Source organism: Drepanopeziza brunnea (genome assembly GCF_022702325.1).
Source record: "Drepanopeziza brunnea f. sp. 'multigermtubi' strain 214-2 chromosome Unknown ctg14, whole genome shotgun sequence".
NCBI classification, from domain to species: Eukaryota; Fungi; Ascomycota; class Leotiomycetes; order Helotiales; family Drepanopezizaceae; genus Drepanopeziza; species Drepanopeziza brunnea.
In genome coordinates this window covers 979,726-994,224 of record NW_027094077.1, presented here as the reverse complement: position 1 = coordinate 994,224, position 14,499 = coordinate 979,726, and the positions used below count along the sequence as shown (strand labels likewise).

The window sequence follows — 14,499 nt, the reverse complement described above, 5'->3', positions numbered from 1 at the left end:
TATCCGTGTACAGCAATAGATCGAAACAGAGCGAAATAAACAATTTAATGCCCACTGGAAGTATGGAAGAGCACGGCCATGAACGGTTCAGCCCCGTGCACTTGACATGATGATTACCATGTCTTGTGTAATTTTTTTTTTTTTTTTGGTTTTTCTTTGGTTTTTTTTTGGTTTTTTTTGGTTTTTTTTCTTGTTGACCCAGGAATCCCTTGCTGTGGTCTGTTGCTATTGTTCTTGTGGAGCAAGTTGATTTGCATTCCCCAACTTCAGGGCTGCTGCATTCTCCCCAGCCCCGCCACCGACCTAACAATGGCACCCAAAAACCCAAAGGCATCTGAGCAGCTAGAAAAGGCCCCAGAGCCCCCCCGAGACTGTCGGTCGCGCCCCTCTCAGAAATCTTCCCTCACCCAGAGCCCACCCTCTCGCGCCCCTTCTCTCCTCGCGAATTCCGGCCGCTAACCTGCCTCGCCCAGACCCCACCATCGCGGCACAGCTCGACGCCGAGTACCTTGCCTCCCGGCCCTTCCAGGTCCTGCGCGACGAGAACGGCTTCGCGAGCCTGTCGCCGCGCGAGAGGTCGGCGTACGCGACCGCCGTGCTGCTGGAGACCGGCACCTGGCAAGCGTGGGCCGCGCCGCAGCAGAAGGAGTTCTGGCAGACGGTGGAGCGGCTGCAGATTCCCATCCCGGTGCCGAGACCGCGGGGGTTGGGGAAGGACCCGAGGGGTGTTGCCCTGGGGGAGTACACGCCCTCGGAATACGGGCTCTACGCGCGGAGGGAGAGGGAATTGAGGGGTTTGCGGGCGAAGAGCGAGAGCTTTAGGAGGACGCGGGCCTCTGAGCAGGGAGCGTCGGAGGAAGCGGTGGAAGAGGAGAGGAACCGGAGGAAGCTGCTCGGGCACTTGCAAGGGAGGAAGATGGGCGTCTACGAGAGCGATCCGAAGTGGGATGATGTGGTGCCGTTGGCCCAGGATGATGGAGAGGGGGCTTTGGCTGCTATTGCCTATACGGACGAGTACGCCGAGGGCAAGTGATCTTTTTCTCTCTTCGTGACTCTGTCCTGATGGATGCGGCTGACGTGCCTTCTAGCAATGGGCTACCTCCGCGCCGTCATGGCGGCCCGAGAATACTCCCCTCGGGTGCTGGAGCTTACACAACATATCATCTCTCTCAACGCAGCCCACTACACCGTCTGGCTCTACCGAGCCTCTACTCTCTTCGCCCTCGCCTCTCCTCTCGAGGAGGAGCTCGACTGGTTGAACCAGGTCGCCCTCGACAACCAAAAGAATTACCAGATCTGGCACCACCGTCAACTCCTCATCGACCACCTCTACACCCGAATCGCATCCGACGCAGCCGCCATCGCGAGACTCGCCGACTCGGAAGTATCATTCATGAGCCAGATGTTCCACGAGGATGCCAAGAACTACCACGTCTGGAGCTACCGCCAGTACCTGGTCCGGAAGCTGGACCTGTTCAACGAGAAGGAGCTGGAGTCTACCCACGACCTGCTCCGCACGGATGTGCGCAACAACAGCGCCTGGTCGCACCGCTTCTTCGTCGTCTTCTCGGACCCGAAAATCTGCACGCCGGGCTGCCCGGCCACGCAGCCCGACCCCCGGATCCCGGACGAGATCATCGAGCGCGAGTTGGAGGTGGCCAAAGCCGCCACGTACGACACGCCGCAGAACCAGAGCCCGTGGAACTACCTGCGCGGCGTGCTGCGGAAGGGCGGGAGGTCGCTGGCGAGCCAGGAGCGCTTCGCCGAGACGTTTGTGCGGCTCCCTGCCGCCGGCGGGGAGGGGGACGAGGCGGAAGCGGAAGAAGAATACGTGCGGAGCAGTCACGCGCTGGACCTCTTGGCGGACGTGTGGGGGGAGATGGGGGAGGTGGCGAAGGCGGACCGGGTGCTGGTGTTGCTGGGGGACAAGTACGACAGGATCCGCAAGAACTACTGGGATTGGAGGCGGAGCCTGCTGCGGACTGGACGTGAGGAGGTGAGAGGTGAGAGGTGAGAGGTGAGGAGGGCGTGCGGGTCTGGCGCGATGCACGAGGTCGAGGCTTGTATCGTAGCGTAGCGTGTTTTGATATGGCGGAAATCGATCCCCTCGACATCTCATCTCCTTTGGGAAAGGCCTGGTGAGGATTCCATCATGGAACGGAATTGGTAGGATGTCTCGCCTGTTTCTCTATTCCTTCTTTCCCTTCTTTCCCTTCTTTCCCTTCTTTCCCTTCTTTCCCTTCTTTCCCTATCCCCCCTTTTTCCCTATCCCGCCCCCCTCCTTCCTTCCCCTTCCTTCCCCAACTACCTACTCATCCTATAGGTCTTCTACATAAGGTACGGAGTCATCCGTCTAAGTACAGTCCCTTGCCTTACCTTGCCATACTTTACTTTACCTTACTTTACCTTACCTTACCTTACTTTACTTTACTTTACTTTACTTTACTTTACTTTACCTTGCCTTACCTTACTTTACCTTACCTTACCTTACCTTACCTTACTTTACCTTACCTTACTTTACCTTACCTTACTTTACTTTACCTTGCCATACTTTACTTTACTTTACCTTGCCTTGCCATACTTTACTTTACCTATCTCTCTGTCTCTCTGTCTGCCTGTCTGCCTGTCTGCCTGTCTGTCTGTCTCTCTCTGTCTGTCTGCCTGTCTGTCTGTCTCTCAGCGGATCGAAGGTCGAAGGTCGAAGGACAAAGGTCGAAGGCTGGATTACATGCGTTGTATAGCATAGATTGATTGATACTGTACCGGTAGGTAGTACGAGGGGTGATTGATGATGATGATGGGGTTTGTGTTTGTGTTTGTGTGGGAGGTTTGATGGTGGGTTTGATGGTGGGTTTGGTTTTTTTTTTTTGGTATAGGGTGGGAAGGATGGGAAGGATGGGAAGGATAATCACTTACTGTGTGTGTCTCTGGATGTGTGTATCTGTATGTGTGTCTGGATGTGTGTATCAATCTATCTATCAATCTATCTATCCATCTATTCCTCTGCGGCTACGAAAGCGATGGATGAAAGGCGGCTGTCTGTTTTTTGTACGTACGGTACCGGTAGGTCGTCAGGCTGATTGATGATGGCTGGCTGATGGCTAGTGGGCTGGTGTGGCTTGCGTTGCAGGAGGTACAGTAGCCGAGGCAGAGTACCTACCTAGGTGAGTGAGTAGGTGAGTGTTAGTGGGTATGGTACCGTGTACCGGTATACCGGTGCAAGACAAGACAAGGCAAGGCAAGACCCGGCCCTCACTCCGTAGGCACTTGCGGGGCGTCTCGTGTGGGGCTGTCTCCAAGCTACCGGTATGTGTAGGTACTGTAGCAGGGTCAATCCAGATCCAGATCCAGGTCCAGCCTTGGACAAGCCGGTCTGGCTCTCGCGCCAGAGATGAGGTTGACAGTAGGTACGGTAGGTAGGTAGGTAGTGTCAAAGACTCGCTCGGCCTGAAGAGAGAGATGGAACTTGTCAGCGGCCGGTGGCCTGAGACTTGGCACTAGCTCCCTAGTCCTTGCGGCTGAAGTCAGAGGTGAGGCAAGGCAAGGGAAGGGAAGGGATGGCAGTAGGTATTTGTTGACAGGCTGGCCTCGGCTCTAGATTGGGTTCTGTGGGAGTCAACCGTGGTGAGGATGAAGACATCGATACGGGCCTTTCCTCTAGATGTGTCGTCTCAGCGGACACGGGCTTGGACACGGCGAAGGCGAGCCGCAGAGCCGGTTTGCAGTTCTGGCTGCAGGGGAAAGAGGGACGGCCGCTGGGAGAGGGATGTGGGAAGTGCTGGGTTGGGAGGATGGTAGAGTAGAGCGGATCGCTGTCCAAGAGAAGATTCACTTCTCTGTTCCGATGTGGGATGCGTTGAGGCAGTGAATGGTATTTCTTAAGGAGTGGGTCACATCTTCGCGCTTGATCGTGGGTGAGAAGGCGCCGTGTCTGGTACCTACCGGTACTCATCGTCCGTTATTTGTTTATCTTGGGGCAGGATTGGCTGGCAAGACATCTTTCCAGAGCCACGCCGGGAGACGAGGACCGAGGATCAGTGCAGCTCTGAATTGGAAATGTCGTATAGTCAGGAGTGTATCGCAGAGCGATGTCTTTACTGTAGTAAGCTAGATCTATATAAAAAGAAAGTGTCGATAATGTTTCGGACATAGGCATGCACAAGAGCCGCAAGAGAGAACCCAGTATCTTTGCTTAGATCCAGTGAAGCACTCACAGCGCAACAAAATATTACCGACGACTGCACTCACTCCTGTGCTTCTGGTCACTCCACGATTCAGATAACGGTGTTGCGATAGAAGGAAGCGGGAAGTTTCGATGAGTAAGTGGTGAAACGTGACGGAGATTGCACGACAACAAACAGGAGGAACGAGCCCCAAATGAAGGAAACTTCCCATCCCATCAACTTAACCCAGCGCTCAAGATCATCCAGCGACCATCAACGAAGCACAATGCGGATCGATCGGGCGGGTGGAATAAAACATGGGGGCAAGCAAGGGACTGACTGCAGCGTGGCGTTCCGACACCTTCCCGCTTCCAACTTCTTTCCAATTCTCAAGTAAGAGTGGCATTCTCTGCTCGACACCTCATGCAGCTGGACAGACATCTGCCCGATTCCCACGAGCCACCGAAGGTGCCATTGGTGGCCATGCCTCCTGCTTGATGGGATGGTCGGCGGGAAGTGACCGGTCGTGATTTGATCAAGCAATCGATGTCAAGCGCCGACCCGTCGATGTGTTGTTGACTTCCCCCCGTCTCTCGCGTAATTAAGCTTACCCTCTGCAATCTGGGTGAAACTTCACGCAAACGCAGTGCACGTCTGTACCCGCCGACGCCCTGGCCAAACAAACCCGGACGCTCAATTGCAGACTGACTGCTCAGACGCAGACGCAGACGCAGACGCCGACGCAGACCCAGATCCAGACCCAGATCCAGACGCAGACTCGAGGTCTAGACTCGACAGACTCCTTCGATCCAGACTCAGGTCGCCACATTGCAGCAGTGCCGCAGTGCAGCGCAGCGATGCAGCGCATGTTCAGCAGCACCCATATACAAACAAAGTACACTCGTCGAGGCGCGACGGCTTCGTAACCATGCGCCATCCTTCTCTCGGAGGATCTCTCATCGTGGTCACGATCCACTGTCCTGGAGATGGGAAGAAAATTGCAAGTGCTAGGGCCGGCTTGGCGATATAAAGTCTACGATAAGGCAACGTCGAGATCTCGCGCTGCAGGTTTTGATGATTTGCAATTGGATCTGGACAAGAGCAATCTCCCGCAATTTTAATCTCCCGTCGGGTCGTAGACTCTGCTGCCGCTCCCTGCCTTCCTCTTGAAACTTCTTGGCAAGCCGGCGACAGTAAGGTACGGTGTGGTGCGGTGCGGTGCGGTGCGGTACGGTACGGTACGGTGCGGTACGGTACGGTACGGTACGGACTGTGATCTCCATCCCGTCCGCCCCTGCATCCGGAAAGAAAATTTTACCCAGCTGGCGGGGTGGCTGGCAAAACAAAACAAGATGAATTTCAAATCCCCATTCGGACATATAAGAAAGACGATCCCCTCGAGAATTTGCTTTTCACCATCATCTTCTTCACTTCCGCTCATCGCAGTAACTCTCGAGCTCGGTCTCCCTCACATTCCTTCGCAACCTTAGCATATTCATTCCCTTCACACACGATCGAGCTTTGTTCTCGTCCTTTTTCCGCGTTCCATCCATTGCACAACAGTGTCAAAGAAACAGTCGACTTCTCTCCACCAATACATTCATACATTCCTTCGATTACTTCGTCACTTCTTCGCTTGTTCACCTGTTCACTTGTTCCCTTCTTCCATACCAGACCTGAACACTGCCGCTTCAACACCTCAAAACTCCAACACTCCGACCATTCAACACCTGCTTTCCAGCTTCATGATGATTTCCATCCCCAAGACCGCCTTGATCGTGGGTGTCTTCCTGGCCCAACTCTCTTCAGCGGCTGTGATCCAGCGACGAGATGGCTACCATTATCGACCCCACGTGCTTCATCCGGTCTGGGATGACGAGGCAGCAACAGCCACCACGAGCACTACCAAAGTCGCCATTCCCGAACCGAAAACCAACTCCCCAGCCACGCAGAGATCTGCCATCACCACCTCCAGCACTGCCCAAGCCGCAAGCCCCCGGTCCGAGGGGGCCCCCTGGCAACCAGCCGCCGGATCTACCTGGCAAATCGAACTGAGCGGCATCGTGACCGACACCACATATGTGGCGGACGTGTGGGATCTCGATCTCTTCGATGTCCCCCAGACGACCATCGACGCTCTTCACGCCGCTGGCAAGAAGGTCATCTGCTACTTTTCCGCGGGGAGCTTCGAAGACTGGCGCTCGGATGCCGCCGACTTCCAAGAGACCGACAAGGGATTGGCCATGGAGGGCTGGGCGGGGGAGTGGTGGCTCGACACCCGTACCGCCAACGTGCGGTCCATCATGGCATCCCGGATCGCGCTCGCCAAGTCCAAGAACTGCGACGCCGTTGATCCCGATAACGTGGACGGCTTCGGAAACGCCAACGGGGTCGGCCTCACCGAGGCCGACGGCGTCGACTTCCTCAACTACCTTGCGGATACCGCTCACGCGCAGGGCCTGTCCATCGGTCTCAAGAACGCGGCCGCCCTCGTCGACTCCGTCCTCGACAAGATGCAGTTCCACGTGAACGAGCAGTGCATCGAGTACGACGAGTGTGGCCTCTTCACACCGTTCATCAATGCTGGCAAGCCGGTTTTCCACATCGAGTACCCCGAGGTCGTTGCGAGTGCCCCCGCCGTCGACGCCGAGGTCAAGTCGCAGCGGTGCGTTGCTGCAAACAGCAGCGGCTTCTCCACCGTACTGAAGAAGGAGAACCTGGATGCTTGGATCGATGCGTGCTAGACGACGAGCGGGTCTGAGATGTGCTCGGTGGTGACGACGATGCATGCGATGAGTGATGGGTTTTTTTTTTTTCTTCTTTCTCTTCTTCTTCTCTTTTTTTTCTCAGGGGAATGAGGCAGCCAGACTGCGCAGAGGGGCTTTGTTTGCATGGGGGTTTGTGGAGGCTCTTCTGTACATTCTCCCCTTTCGATGATTCTCTCTCTCTTCTCTTTTCGATTCATTCGACACTGTAGCTCATCCTAGAAACGAAATTGCTCTCTATCGGCTTTCACGCGCAACTAACCGTTCTCTACGCGCAAGTAACCGTTCTCTACCCGTGCAGTCTCTCTCTATCTATATCCTACGTGCAATCATGTCAACACAGCAACTACGTGAATGGTGCGTCGTCCGTCGTTATTCGCGCGACTACAGGACCCTCCCTCCGTCCCGTGTGCCTGCCACGTATGCCTTGCAGTCTCGTCGGGCTTTCCACCCGCCACATCCTACTATAGATCCAGGCGTCGAAGGGCACCCACCACCATACTATGGACGGTCATTCATCCATTCATTCGGACATCTCAACGCGTGAGTAAGTACGTACCTAGGTATCTGTTCTCGTTCTCTTGATATTATCGATGAGACGGGCTGCCTCGTGTGGTTTATTGCTCGTTCCAGTCCCGTCCCCGTCTAGGCTCACCTACGCACCAGCCTACACCACCCCCTCTCTCTCTTTCTTCTGCCTCTTTCTCACCGACCGAACGACCTACATACCTTGCGCGGGCCATCTCACCGTGGTACTTGCTCGCTGCTGCTGCTGCTGCTTTCTTCAAGTTCCCTTTTTTTTTTTTTTTTTTTTTTTTTTTTTTTTTTTTTCTGTAACTCGGTGAGAAGGCCGGCGAGATGAGCTGCTTTGGTGGGTGGGTGACTGACTGACTGCTGGTTGTCGATCGAGGAGAGGAAAACAGAGGAGAGGAGAGGAGAGGAGAGGGAATTGCGACTCTAAGGTCTATTTAAAGATGTCTGAAGCCTTCTTTCCTGCTCGGGTTTGACGGCGGGGGAGAGGGCTATAATTTAAGATGGATGGGAAGTTGTAAGAATGTGTGGGATGGGGTTGGTAGGGAGGAGGAGGTGGGGGATAATTACATTTTTATATATATATATATATATAAGTGTTTTTTTTTTTTTTTTTTTTTTTTTTTTTTCGTTGTTATTTTGGTTGATCATCCGTTCTTCGCTTCGCCTCGCTAAAGCTTCGCACGGGAGGGGAAAATCTCACCGTTTTCTTTTTTTTCCTAGAATTATCTATCTATCTACGTTGTTATTCGAAGGGTTTAGATCGAGTCGTATATACATATATACATATATATATACCTTACATATATAAACACATCTCGCTAACCTCCCAGAGCTTCCTCCGACCTCCATCTCTCCCATCCTCATCTCCTCACAAGTTCACGGCGCGGAAACCCCATCGTAGTAATCCGTGACCAGTATTGCCTGGTGACAGGTAAGTAAAGCGATGCAAAGTGTTTTTCGTGTCTTTTTTCTTGTTGAGAAGACCTACCTACTTGTACCTTGCTCAGATTATCGTCCGATTGTAGCGGGCCATCTCCGCAGGGTCACTGCCGTGTCACTTACCGGTCCTTGTGTAGGGCCGGAGAAATCGAAAGTCCGGCGAGATGTCAATCGAGGTCTTCTTCGCGCGCTGGTGTTCGCTCGACTTCGGGCGAGGGTAGGGGGTCTGCTACAGGCCGTGCGGAGTGTGGTGGAGGCCTTTTCCTTTTCTTTTCTTTTTTTTTTTTTTTTTTTTTTTTTTTGGGGGGGGGGGGGGGGGGGGGGGGGGGGGGGGGGGGGGGCAAATAACTCATCGCCGACCGGTCCCCGGGAGTTTCACTTTGTGGTATAGGTACCGGTATGTAACCACCTGGTCAGGTATTTTGGCCTTTGGGCAGTAGAGGCGTTCGTGGTAATAACCACTCCTGACGCTGGGAAAGATCACCTTCGCGTTGTGCTCCTGCTTTCTGACGAACAACTGGGTTCAACTAGGGTGTGGTTGCATTGGAGGTGTGCGGAAGGCCTATCTTTAGGTCTTCTCGTATCAGATCTTTTTTGTTACAGACACACCTGCGATCAGACAGGATCACAAGTTGTTGGTCCAGTCATTCCGCATCGAGTTACTTTTTTTTTTTTTTTTTTTTTTTTTTTTTTTGGGGGGGTTTTTTTTGGGTTTTTGAGTTTTGGTCATCTTTTGGTCGCGTGGTTGGTGATTCTGGCTACAGTTTTTGTTTGGCTGCTGTTTTCGTCGTCGTTCCCCGCCTCGCTTAAACGGAGCGCCGCAAAAATCCCACGGCCCCTTTTTCTCGCAGTCGTCTGGATCTTTCTAAACTTCAGATCGCATCGTACAGCATGTCTCCAGAAGCTGAGGGAGGTTTCGCCGAGTTGGCTGCTGGCTCAGGTGACTCGTGGGATCGTGGCGGGGGTCTGTGGGACTTCCACCGGAGATGGTACTAGCTTGAAGCTGGATCCGGGTGTAGCAGGCACATTTTTATCATCATGACAACCAACGGACGCAAGTGTCTTATCTAATTATTGAGAAACTACATCGGCTTATTGTGAGTAACAGCTTGGGCACTTATACTTTATCTCATCTTCTAGCAATCATGATCAGAAAAACACAATGAGCAATCATGATGAGCAATCGCACCAACATTCCTCCTCCCTGCCGAGCCTTCGCCAGCACAGCAGGGACACCAATGCTCCTCGAAGACTTTTCAGAGACAGAGTGAGCCGAATCTGAGGCCTACCTCTGTCGCCAGTGGCCGTATAGCTACTTTCGTACCCAACGGATTCCAACCGCAGAATTAAAGAACGCCCCGGAGCGGCTTGTCTGGCCTGAAACTCATCGGAAATATCTACTTGCTTGTCACCCAGTACAAAGCTTTTGACCCAGGAAGCAACAATGATTCAGGCGGAAGCAGCGAGATTCTTTCACAGAAATTGATAGCAGCTCTTAGCCTTCCATTGACTTCAGCTTACCTGTGAAGATCGATTCTGGGAACACTGAGCAGCTTGCCAAGAAATGTTCATGTGGACGACGGCTTTGTTCTATCCGCATCCGCTGAAGATCAGGCTCTGGCTCAGGTCAGTAAATCAAGGGCGATACGAGTCGCAATCTCGAGCAGATACAAGCTGACGGTTCAAATAGCCAAACAGCAGGAGCCCGAAGAATCCCGACCGATTGATTTGTAGAATACCCTGACTTATCGGGTACTCAAGCAGAGGGCTGAAAAGCTGGCGGCTAGAGAATTGGGCCTTTAGGGTAAAACTTTGGCAATGTCAGGCTACGATGATTGGATGCAGAAAAGGCTCTGGCGAGAGGGCGCGAATTGTCAGCATTGGAGAGTACTCTTGTCGTGCGGCGTAGGGTTGTAATAGGTACTGGGAACTGCAATGTGCATTGCAGGTCTTCCTCTGCACAAGAATCCTAGATCGGCATCTAGAGACCCTGTGTGGGTGGGAAAGTGCACTGCCCATCTTTCAACATCAAGACTGGAGATCAGCTATGAATGAGGCCCAAGATCTGGCATGCGACCGCTCTGCGCGAAATGGGAAGAGAGCCGGAAATATTGTGTGCAAATTCGGGGTCTTGGAAGCCGGAACATGGGGGTGAGGAAAGACAAACAGATTCCGCTTGACCGCGGGCTTTATCCCTCCAACGAGGCCGAAATCAAAGGGTCTCCTCAGAAGTTGGTCGCTCGGAATACTTTCTACAATTTTGACTGTCGTAAATAGTGAGCTGGGAGTATTTATTTAAACCCCGCTAAGGCTCCGCCAAATATTCGACTGAACTTGGGGTGATTACACCTTTCATTTGCGAGATATCCCGTGATATTGCGCGATCGAAATCGGCTGGCCAGCCGTACAACAGACTTATCGCTGTTTTGGGTCGACTAGTTACTAATTCGGAGGGTAGGTAAAAAGAGGTGTTGGTGCTGTTTACGGAGTTTCTTAGCCGCGGGAGGACGAGGGCATTCAAATTTAATTTTCTCTCAGATCAGCCCCATTTTCGATCAGATTTGTTATACTTGGGCAGAAGAAAAGCAATAGTCAATGCCAGATTGGCAGCTGCAGGTTCGGGGAATTTGAAAAAAAAAAAAAAAAAAAAAAAAGTTTTATGAGTACTTGCATTCGGACTTGGACTTTGGAGGCGTGAGAGTTGAATTTGAGCTGTTCTGACAGATAACGCACACGCAAGCAGACATATTTCGTATGTACAATGCGGCGTGACTCCCCTAAAATAAATTTGGATCAGGACGAGCTACGATATAATAATTTGTGCTGTCCGAATTTGCGCTCTGTCGTCGAAGAGAAGTTTGAGTCAGGGTGTCAAAAATAGGTACGTAACTGACTCGCCGTGCTCGCCGCTTCGGGACGTTCAACCGTGACAGCCGAAGCTCCGGTCAACACTCGACCCCCAACAACGACTCAATGGACCTGCGAATGAGGTTCGCCGACCTTCACAACCACCAAGGAGAACCATAACGCGAGAACCCTCCCAATCCGGACACAATGTCGAACTTCAAGCGCGCACCAGTTCAAGCTGGGGGTCAAGCAAGGACCAGCAGCATTCTGAGCTCTTTGAAGGCTACCAAGATGACGGAGAGCAAGGCGGTCCTACCCGCAGAAATTATATCGGCAATCCTCGATTACCTGCCGATCCCCGACCTCATGAGCTTTGCTCGCACCTCGAAGAGAATGCTGGAAATGGTGTACGAAGACTCGAGGTGGGTACAGAGGCTATCGGCCATGGGCGTATGGAATGAGGGGGAGGCGAGGAAGAGATTTGAAGAGGCATTGAAGAAAAGGAGGGAAATCATGCGTTTGCGTGCCGAGGAGGACTCCAAACGGACGGGGATCGGTGTCAGTGGGAATTCGGGGGTGAGGAAGACCAGCACCATGTTGTTTGATGCGGGGGTAGAGGAAGAACGACAAAGATCTACGGAAGTTCCTTCGAAGCCTGTGGGCGCCTCGATGGACGGCTTCGAAACGTTGACCTTGTCCTCGAATACGCAGCCCACTCAGACCTCGATGGGTCGAGCCGCGATGCTGGACCCCGAGGCGCTGCTGCTGATCTTTTCCGGGGTGAAATCGATCAGAGGGTCTGCGAGGCAGGAATATGCAAAGATTTATGCGGCTCTGGCACCATTTTATCATGATTTGGCGAGGTCAAAAAGCCATACCGATCCTGTCATTTTTAGGGTATATCGAGAACCAGAACAACAGGCGCAGATGTTGGCACACCTACAGATATTTGCTCGCAGTGACTGGGCCCAAGGGTGGAGATTCAGGGAGGAGAAGCTAAATACTATGGCAGGAATATTTGAGAACGCTGTTCTACGAGAATTCGAGCAAGGGTACGAGGCAATGGATATTGATGGGAAAATGCGTCGCTATGCCCACGTTTTGTCTGTTCTGAACGGGGGCCAAGCAGGTATTGAGCTTTTTGTTCAGAAGCACCCAATTTTCACTGATCGAGAATATCTTGGCAACCCGCTGGAATGCCTCAATCAAGCTTCATCTGACGGGTTGACTTTGGAACCATCACGTCAATTTCTGGAGAAGCTCTCCAGGAAGATCAATGAGCAGGCCGATGTCATCGATCGGGTGTTTCCTGCAGGAGAGGATGTTTATCAACTATTCCTGGACAAGGTTACAGATGAGATTCTTATCGAATATATCATGCCCCTCTTCGACGAATGTCACCGTCGGAGTATAGCTTCGTATTTGAAGGCAGTATCCGGTCTCTTTGACCAGGCTCTCAGGCTCGGAGCGAGTCTGAAACCAACAAAGAACTCTGGTAAGAGCTTCGTGACAAAAGTTCAGGAGATCATATCAAGGGTCTTCGAGCCTCATGTGGACTTGTACCTACAAGAGGAGCTAGATCATTTCAAAAAGCAGGCAGATCTCGAAGTCAGCACCTGGGAAAGTAAACTCTCAGCCCAGGATGCCACCACGGAGTCTTTCTTCATGGCAAATTTCAACAGGCAGGCCGACAAGAAGGATTTCTTGAGCTCCTTCAAAAAGGTTGTCATGATGCCTGTCAATGTCCTACCCAGCTTACCAAAATCCTCGCCGTTCGGGGCCACGAAGACCTTGTCTGCTAGCCCAGCCAATCGGGCCAGTCTTCAATTCTCTCAACCTCCATCCAGATCTCAGACTCCGAGTCTCGGGATAGCCGGCAATCGAGCATCGACTCCTGTGATCATGCCTACAGAGGCGCCGACGGATGAGTTGGCCGCCAAAGCGGCCCTCATGGCATCGAGGCTGGAAGGAATTCGATCCTTATTCAGTATCGAGGTCGCACTTGATCTGACCCACTCTGCAAAAGCAAGCATTGAACGGGCGGCTCCCTTTGTCCTTCTTGGCGGTCAGACCGGGGAGGAAGCACGAGAACAATGTGAAGCAATTTTTGTCGCCCTGCTTGCAACCCTTGGGGATCGCCACGTGAAGATAGGGTTCGACAAGGCTGTCGGGCATCTGTCGAAATATAATCCTCGTGAGGTCAGCGAGCACCAGCAGAGCGTTGCGCCCCTGGTGACGTTCCTGGAACTTGTCAATGTAGGCGATTTGATCTCGCAAATGATCGACGTCTTCTACGAGCAACAACTGGCCACCACGAAGCTATCCGACCGCAATGACTTTCTCGACCCGGCCGTCAAAGCCAAGAAGAAGTTCGAGCAGATGCTCGACGAGCGTGTAGCCGCCGGACTCAACAATGGGATCGACGTCCTCATGGATGAAGTCGAATACCTCTGCGCAACCCTCCAGCAGCCCACTGACTACAATCCCGTTCCGGCGTCAGACGCCAATTCCCAAACGTTCGAAGTCGGCGCCACGCAAGCGGCCGAGAAAGTGGTACAGCTTGTCGAGTCCCACACGAAGATGCTGACGGGCAGCACCGACAAGAGTATGCTCGATGTTTTCAACCAGGAAGTTGGGCTCCGCCTCTTCGCTGCCATCTGCAAGCACCTCAAGCGCCAGCGCATCAGCGTCGACGGCTCCATGCGCCTCATCTCCGACATGAACCTCTACTTCGTGTACATCCGGACATTGAGGAATGCGGATCTGCTAGAGTACTTCAAAGCCTTGAGGGAGCTGAGTCAGATCTATCTGATTGATCCCAAGCATGCAAAGGACCTGGCGGAGGTTATCGCTGATGGGGACCGCTTCCGGGGCATCTTCAGGGCTGAGGAGGTTTATGAGTTTGCGGAGCGGAGGGCAGATTGGTATACGGTCAAGAGGAACGTTGAGAGGGCCATGTATGGGATTGGGTGTGGGCTGATGTGATGTGAGCCTGAAGGGTTGCACATCGCCTATCCTGGAGTTGGCATGAGGACATTTGCTGAACTGGGGAAAGGCTTCTTCTTTCTTCTTCTCAAAAGAGAATGGCGAGACATCTTCCACCAACCATTTAACTTCTCGCGTTGTCAGCCTTCTCATCCTGATTTGAAAGATTACCCGGTAAATGAATTTTTAATTCCAGACGCGATCTCCTTCCTCGAAGACGTTAGACCTCTCCCCCCCTCAAATTTAAATATATATATATATGTATA

At 52.7% G+C, this 14,499-nt stretch overlaps 4 protein-coding genes across 4 annotated transcripts; all 4 read left to right on the top strand.

Annotated features, from left to right (window-relative positions):
* Positions 1–309: 309 nt before the first annotated feature.
* L3040_007870 (uncharacterized protein) lies at positions 310–2,014 on the top strand (the record flags this gene model as incomplete). Its single annotated transcript, XM_066154737.1, has 3 exons — positions 310–373; positions 474–1,025; positions 1,089–2,014. 3 exons carry the CDS (start codon positions 310–312, stop codon positions 2,012–2,014), a joined length of 1,542 nt encoding a protein of 513 aa, XP_066010638.1.
* A 3,897-nt stretch (positions 2,015–5,911) lies between these two features.
* On the top strand, positions 5,912–6,907 carry L3040_007869 (uncharacterized protein; the record flags this gene model as incomplete). The annotated part of the gene is made up of 1 exon (XM_007295636.1): positions 5,912–6,907. One exon carries the CDS (start codon positions 5,912–5,914, stop codon positions 6,905–6,907), a length of 996 nt encoding a protein of 331 aa, XP_007295698.1.
* Positions 6,908–9,573: 2,666 nt separating this feature from the next.
* Positions 9,574–10,145, top strand: L3040_007868 (uncharacterized protein; the record flags this gene model as incomplete). Its single annotated transcript, XM_066154736.1, has 3 exons — positions 9,574–9,668; positions 9,931–10,027; positions 10,092–10,145. 3 exons carry the CDS (start codon positions 9,574–9,576, stop codon positions 10,143–10,145), a joined length of 246 nt encoding a protein of 81 aa, XP_066010637.1.
* Positions 10,146–11,455: 1,310 nt separating this feature from the next.
* On the top strand, positions 11,456–14,233 carry L3040_007867 (uncharacterized protein; the record flags this gene model as incomplete). The annotated part of the gene is made up of 1 exon (XM_007295637.1): positions 11,456–14,233. The coding sequence occupies one exon, from the start codon at positions 11,456–11,458 to the stop codon at positions 14,231–14,233; it is 2,778 nt and encodes a 925-aa protein (XP_007295699.1).
* Between the last annotated feature and the right edge of the window lie 266 nt (positions 14,234–14,499).